The 8250-nt window shown below is 34.6% G+C and overlaps 1 protein-coding gene across 1 annotated transcript; it reads right to left on the reverse strand.

The window, feature by feature from the left end:
- Positions 1 to 1585: 1585 nt before the first annotated feature.
- LOC142984629 (all trans-polyprenyl-diphosphate synthase PDSS2-like) lies at positions 1586 to 7612 on the reverse strand. Its single transcript, XM_076132376.1, has 2 exons — positions 7284 to 7612; positions 1586 to 3799 (listed from the first exon to the last, which is right to left on the reverse strand). Exons 1-2 carry the CDS (start codon positions 7530 to 7532, stop codon positions 2834 to 2836), a joined length of 1215 nt encoding a protein of 404 aa, XP_075988491.1. The 5' UTR covers positions 7533 to 7612; the 3' UTR covers positions 1586 to 2833.
- Positions 7613 to 8250: the final 638 nt, after the last annotated feature.

Here is an 8250-nt window from a genome sequence, read left to right on the forward strand (position 1 = left end):
TTCACGCAAATACTACTAAACCGATTATGATGAAAGTTGGTGTATAGGTACCTAAAGGCCCAGAATAACACATAGGCTAGTTTTTATCCCGGAGTTCTCGAAGGGTCGGGAAGAGTTTCACAAGTTTACACGGGAAGAGTTTCCACGCAGACGAAGTCGCGGGCGGGCTCTAGTAAAATATAAGTCCGAGCGAAACCGGGACCAGCCACTATTTTTATAACATAAATATTCTATAAATATATCAACATGATTTATTATCATTGTCTAAATTATCATAATAATACAAAAAGTGGCAATTACCTAGATGTCATTGTGTTTCCTATTTACCTAACAGCTATTAAGAAGTCACCCTGAAAATATTCTGCATCATCATTTGAAATAGTGATGTGCAATTTTCAAAAATACTATCGATAAAATAATGCTGCTTTGAAGTGAGCAGTAGTTTGAAGAGAGCAATTAATAGTGTTGCACGATTGAGTGATTATCGATAGGATCTAAGGCTTAGTGAAATACTATGTGAGGGCTGTGACACGTTTTATAAAATGAATCGTCTTTTGGTCGATATTTCACTTATCATCGTGTCTCTGTTTGATTGAAATTACCTCAATACTCAGTTTACGACCCTTTTTTCTTCGGCAGGAAAATGCATTACTGCATGTCCCGCTCCAGAAAGGAAACGGGAATCTGTCGGGCTCTCCGGCGGCTAGGCGTTCCGGCTTAAAAATTTGGACATGCCGACTAAAATCCTGATTGTGGCTGTCCGCGTATGCATCGTTGTTCAACCCATATTGTTTAGAGTATAGTTTGCCAACTTGAGTTTAAAATATCGATGTAAATAAACTCCCATCACTATTATAATTTCAGTGCTATACGTAACATTACGTGTATAATATATAGTAATTATCACTTCAGTCGGCCAAGGCGATGTTAAACTAAGGTTTGTTATGTGACAACTAAGTATGGGTTTGTTAACACTTATTATTTTGATCAGTTATGGTCCGATGATTTGATAATTTTAATATAGAATTTCCTGTGTGGTGGAAATATTGTGTAATATTACCCCTGATATCACATGTGTAGGCAAAGGTGTATAAAATACTCTATGTTTCACGTCTTCTCTACTCTAATTTTTTTTAACTATTTATAAATCTGTGTTTTAAAAACATGTGATCAGACATTCTTACTATCTTGACCAGGACTATTATATCAGCCTAACCTTTGTTCTAACTATGTTGGAGTCGGCTTCCAGTCTCACCGGGTGCAGCTGAATACCAGTATTTTACATGGAACGACGAACGTAAAACTCAGAGATCGATCCGCGCGGCTGATGTTAACTAAGCCACGAGCCATGTAATTATTGGTAAATAAAAATTGAAAAACGTATTTTATACATATTACAGTATCAGTTTTGGTCTACTTTACAGTCACAACATAGTTTTGCGTCGACCGGGATTCGAACGAGGGATATGATACGATCCAATGGAGGTTATATTATTCAGATTGAAATGCATTAATGTTGAGGAATCTACTTCGGTATCGAATAGCTTTTAACTACTGAATCGTTTGGGTAAAAATAAACAAAATATTACGAAAAATTGAATTTATTTATACATTTTCATAACAGTACAATAAAATATAGTTTTAAAAATAATTAATTATATTCCATCAATTAATGTAAATATCTCTCAAAATAAATATATTATTATTATTATAACTACTTATTACGACATGAAAAATAAGATGTTTTGAAAACATATTCAAATAATTTTATACAAGGTTTTTGAAGAAGAAAAAATACAAAAACAAAAATCTTTTCTATTCTTCAAATACACAATAAAACATCATTTTATAACATCACGCTTATTTTCTCAAAAGATGTAAGCAGAAATGTAGGTATACAGTACCAAAATATCAAAAGTAGCCCTTTGACATTAACGAGTAAGTCACTTAACCTTTAGTATTGAAATAAAATTAGCTACACAAACTTTGCCAAAACTGGGAATGGAACCCTAAACCTTCACAAAATTAATGAGCAAAAGCAAACATACTCTTCGGTTTGGAGATTAATAACAAGGAAATTCCACCAGCCACCCATCTATGTACAGGCCTCGGTAATGTTGCTTAACCTACTCATCGTTTACCGTGTATGAGGTGAGAGTATACAAGCTTCATTTTCACTTATGATGTTATTAATACATAATCGTTAGGACAACTCCGAAGTATTTGGGTTAAAAGGTCAATCTCCTTTTAGAAAGTGCTCATAAAATATGATTCACTTGAAATACCTACATAATAATTATAGGCATACTATCTTCTCTCTGCGAATGTTCGCGTGAGAAGGTTTCCCGGGGTATATCCCTATGTATATCCAGGTTTTATACAATTGGTGTACTTAATTAGGTCGAACCATGCTGTAGTTTTTTCGAGAAACAGTAACAAACGTAATACACATACTCACAAACTATTTATAATAACATTTATAATATTACTAGGCTAGAATCAAGCCTTTATCCCATGAAGGTAGACTAAGACAAAAGAACTCTACTTGCTTCTATTGCTTCATAAATTTTGTTAAATAGTACCTATATTACGAGTAGCACCAAACCGACGTATTTTATTGAGCATATAATTCTTTAATTAATAATTTAATGTTACAGCGACGTAAGGTTATTGCTCCCGCGTCTGTTATAACACCCCTCTTTTTACAATCGGGTCTAATTCAAAGCAGAGCATTTTTGCTAACCAAATTCCAAAATTTGATATGACTGACACACAAATCAATCGAGAACTAGTTACTTTTGCAAATTATCCGGGACCATTTTAAATAGTCTCATTAAAAAGTATTAATTAACTTCTTAATCATATCAACCGACTCATTCTGACCTATTCCCTCAATGTACTCTGTCGCTTTCTTCGCATGTTCCTCATACAACAACTTAGTTTTATCAACAGCATCAGTCTTTAAAATATTAAACTTCAAATCTTCATAATCCACGTCTTTTACATCGTTCTTCGCTTGATCTATAATTTTATACAATTCTGGATTGCTGTCTAAAGCAAAAAGCACCGGAGCACTTGCTAAGCAAAATTGTTCTTTACTGTTAGATGTTAGTTGCTGAATTTCTGTAGCAGCCTGCCAGGCTAGGCCTACGTGACAACCGAATTGGTAAGCATGGTTTTGCGTATCCCTATTTTGTCTGTCAAGAACCATAGCTGATTGACACCCCCTACCTAAAAGACTGACGCCATTATAAACAGTTCTTGCAGTCCATTCTTGCCTAGGTTTCCCTAAGACATCGTCTACAGCAATAGAGTTCGTATCAAAGGTAATTTCGTAGTCTTTTCCTTTATTTTTAGGCTTGCCTGGTAGCGGCATGTTTTGTTCATCTCGTTCACCAAAAAATTCACCTTCAGACAAATCTTTTAGTGCCGTAGAGATGATGTAAGATACATCTGAGTTTCTCAAGTTTGATAACATACCATTTGCCGTTACAAGCAGGTAATCTCCTAACAAAATTGCTATTTTATTACCGAAAATGGCTGATTCTGTGTCTTTAGAACGTTTTGCGAAAGGTACGTTGACAATTCCTCTGTGAATAAGGTGTCCAGTTCTCATCATTTCGGTTAATTCTGCTAGAACTCTGGTGTCTTCTTCTTGCTTCTTCATTTGGGGGGTGTAGTTTGGTGTCTTGACTGATTTGGAGAGGAGAAGAATGATCAGGCCCCAAGGTTGAAGGTTCTTGGAGTCACCGTAGAGCACGTTTTTTGCTGTCTGCATAACAAGGTGGTTACTGCCGACCTGAGAACAAGTAATTGGAATATATTAGTTATACAATGGAGATGCTGTCTTGTGATATAATTTATAAACCTTATTCTGTTTTTAAAGACAACTCCCGCACTAAGAATTGCTCTTGTGTCGCGGGGACTTTGACAAGCATACAAACAACGAACACAAAGCACAACCAGACCCGAAACAATGAATTGTGGATGGCACACATAATTGTTCCGTGTGGAAATCGAACCTACAATCTCCCGACTCAATGGTATTGACGCGGTGCCAACCACTGCGCCACGGAGGCAGTCATTGCTTTGGTTTTCATTAATGAAACTACAAAAGCATGAAAAAGTTTTTATAAGGTTTATTCTTTGCAAATAACTAGGTTTTGCAACTCATGCATATAATTACATTGGGAATGCGATACTAATAAGTTTTATAAACTCATTGCACTTATTTATCATTGGTTTTCCCTTTCATTCTATTTTTATCACACCGTTGTCTTTATTTTAAAAGGAAAATCCGTATCGAAATGGGTAAATACCCAAAACACCTATACATGTATGAAACTCTCAATCCAGTTTAAAAAGACATATTTCTTAATTTAAAGCTACAGGGAAAATTCTTATGTTTGTACAAATCTTCCTTAAAAAAACATTATCATGTCAGTTATATAACAGCGCGGCGCTCATAGCCATTGCGCTCACTGGTCGATGAACAATCTCTGGGTTCAGCAGCCTTTGGCACGGTCATTCTAAAGATGGGTGACAACATAGTGGTATTTGAACTGAGCGTCTTCGTGCTTTGAAGGGCACGTCTAACTCCACGTTTTTGTCAATTACGATAACAGTCGTTAAAGGCTCTTCGGGCGAAAAAACTTTGACACTAGGGACGAACCATAAAATAAAAAATCAAAAGTGACTGAAAACAATTCTGACCACATCGATTCAGTAGTTTTCACTATGTACACTAACAAACATACAAACAACGGCTCCGTCATTGTGAAAGTGATACTTTCTTTAACACGGCAGGTTCTTGTAACACTGAACTACTTGATAATCATGTGAAACAAACCAAACTTCTATAAATGCGACAATCTGTCTGTCTGTTACGCTTTCATAAATCGCTGGATTGATTTTGATGAAATTTAGTAGAGATATAGTCTGCCACTCAAGATCAAGGATAGCCTTTTTTTCAGAAATCTGCCCCCAAGGGGTGTAAGAATGGATGAAAAAATTGAGTTTTGTAACGTGCCCGGTAAATGGCAATAAGCTCGCCTTCTATTACATGGGACTGACATTGTTAATGGCGAAACGTGGGTGTATTTCATACATATCTGCCAACATCTTCGGATATAAAAAGCGTGATATTGTGTACGTATGTATGTATGGATACCAGTTTCTTCCCGGTATAAGGAAAAAGTGTGGTTTTAAGTCAGTACAGAATACCACTGAAGATAGTATAAAAGAGCAACTTAATACAGGAAATATATTGTCAAAACAAACTCATTTTGAACAATTTTCACCAATTAACACATGGTATAATAAAGTTTATAAGTCGTGAAGATATAATGAAAATAGTAAACAACAATACTCGTAAGATTAACTTTTATATCAACTATAAATATTGTAATTTTTAGTGCACGTGGAAAGACAATTTAAAGTGTCTTTTAGTCTGCGTAGAGACTAATTCCTACTTTTTAAAGACACTAGGTTTTTTCCAGGGTAAAACACTATTCATGTGCAATATTTAAGCATAATTTATGCAATAGTTTGAGAAGGAGTAACAAACACCTAAACAAACTTTTGCATTGCATGCAATTATATAAATACAAATTAAGTCGCTTTTAAACAACTAATCTAAATGGGATAATTATTTTTAATATGTTTTTAACTGTCAAAACAAGATTTGTATGGGATCGATGGGATCAGAATGTCATGGGAATGGAATCAACGGGATAAAATTGTACTATACCGGGACGAAGCAGGGCCAGTCCGCTAGTTTATGATATAAATAGGATTTTAGAAAATAACTACACAAATACACAAACACTACAAATACAAAAACAGCTATAATGACTCACACATTTTTTGTCTCGAACGGGAATAGTACCGGCTACACGTTCATTGACTACTTTCACCGGACTTTGTACCGTGATATTTGTTTACAAGAATAACTTGTTGATATGAAATAATTTATGTATTTTTCAAAAGAAAGTTAAGTTATTTTAAATATGTAATATTTTTAGCTTTTACTTTTCATTTTGTTTGCATATATTTAGAAGCGAAGTATTTTGAACTTTGCTGCTACAAACACAATTATATTTGGCTGTAATATATTTTGACTATCTGACTAATATTATAAATGCGAAAGTTTGTGAGTATGTATGGATGTTTGTTACTCTTTCACGCAAATACTACTGAACCGATTACGATGAAATTTGATATGTAGGTAGCTGAAGACTTAGAATAACTCATACTTTTGCGGACAAAGTCGCAGGCGGCTTCGAGCAGTAAATAAACCTTAACAATAACACAATAACTTTAACAATTATTTGTATCATATCGTTTCAATTCTTCATGAGTTTTTCAAGAAGTTCCCAAATGCCTTACTATCGATGAAAACGAAATTTCGTTTGTGTCTTTTCAAAATTCTGCCTTTATAAAATGTCGGTCGAACTTATCCGATACTGCCACCTTTTATTGTACTACGGAGTACCGTAGCACAATAAAATAGAAAAATAATAACTACTAGTAATTGGAAATGATTATTATGTCACACCAGGAAGGCAATTAACATCGCGCTACGACCTACGGGAGCGGAGTAATCACTACACTTAAACGTGAGTGAAATTACGGTACTCACACAGTTAACAAACTGTTTAATACTTTTATTTGTACGTTTTAGTTAGTAAGATAACTATAATACTTAACTTAATTAGTAATATACACACATAATATCACGACTGTTATATCCGAAGGCGTAAACAGAGGTGTATAAGTGTGTATACACACACTTTTAGCCATTAACAATCTTAGTCTGATGAAATTTGAACCTAGTGCCATTTACAAGACAACATATACTTTTAGTCATTAACAATGTTAGTCCCATGTAATTTGAACCTATTGTCCGGTAAATGACAATTCATTTACCGGACAACAGATCAAAAGTATATTGCCCGATTTGGGAATCGAAACTGAGACCATAGTTAGCACAATTACATTTACCAGACAAAATATTAACGAAGTACTTTACCCGACTCGGGAATCGAACCTAGACCTCGTGTTCAGCAATCGGATACACTACCGACCGGACCACTGACACCCAGTTTCTGAGGCACATTTAGCGGTAGTTTATCTATTCAATAGTGTCAAAACTCATACAAAAAACGCTATTGAATTGATAAACTACCGCTAAATGTACTCAGAAACCGGGGGTAACTCAGTCATTCATAATCTTACTAGAAATCGAAATTACAAAAGTCAAAACAAAAACGAAAGTTACTCACCAATTTCCTTAAATATAACGCGAGATTTGCGAACTCGTCGCTCAGAAGGCACCTCAGATTCATAAACGATGTCGGATATCCGACCACTTTCTCCGCGTCGCGTATTATATTACTCCAATTTGTAAATGGAGGCCTCAATAGTATTAAAATTTCGTCTTTTGTCAAACTGGCAACGGTCGATTCCAGTCTTTTTTGGTAAAAGAAAGGTGACACTCTTCGCAAAGCGCGGGAAACCGCGTAGGACGCCATGATGGATTTTTGTTTTTTTTTTAACAGCCACAGATAATGCGTGTGTACGGAGCCGCGGTAGTTTGTGCAATGGTCTTCGTAGACTGATAGTGGTGTTTGGAAAGCTTGTTTCGAATAAAAATTTCCCCGTTTTTTGGAATTTAATTTCGTATGTAAATTAATGGCATTGATTTGAAGGATTTTTTTGAATATGGAAATCTTTTGAGGGTTGTTTTTTGAATATTTGTTGTGAAATAACTTGTAGCTATAAAATGATGTAGCGTTTTTTTTCTGAATAATGATACAGTGAATTTTATTTTACCAAATAAGTTACTTTGAAACATTTTAAGTTAAAATTTATTTAACTTAAATTTTGAGGACAAACAAATCTTAAAGAGAAGTACATAAATATTTTAATTGTTACTAAATACTAAATAGTTGTATTGATTAGTAAAATTACTACAAAGAAGGCTTTTATTTTACTAAATACAGAACATATCTAAGGGAATTCTTAAGGAAGTTATGGGACCTTTCGAACATATGGGATGATTATTTGTATATATTATTATGTAGGCCATAACTACAAAAACAGGATGTTGGTTCAATGCAATAGGTGAATTCCTCACTTTTTGACTTAATTTATACAATTAAATTAAATCATTACAAAATAATAGGGGACTTTGTTCGTTTCAAAGTAAAATCTCCCCATATTCTAGCAAAGCACAAAACCTGGCAACAC

This window comes from Anticarsia gemmatalis, chromosome 27 (assembly GCF_050436995.1).
Source record: "Anticarsia gemmatalis isolate Benzon Research Colony breed Stoneville strain chromosome 27, ilAntGemm2 primary, whole genome shotgun sequence".
Classification (NCBI taxonomy): domain Eukaryota; kingdom Metazoa; phylum Arthropoda; class Insecta; order Lepidoptera; family Erebidae; genus Anticarsia; species Anticarsia gemmatalis.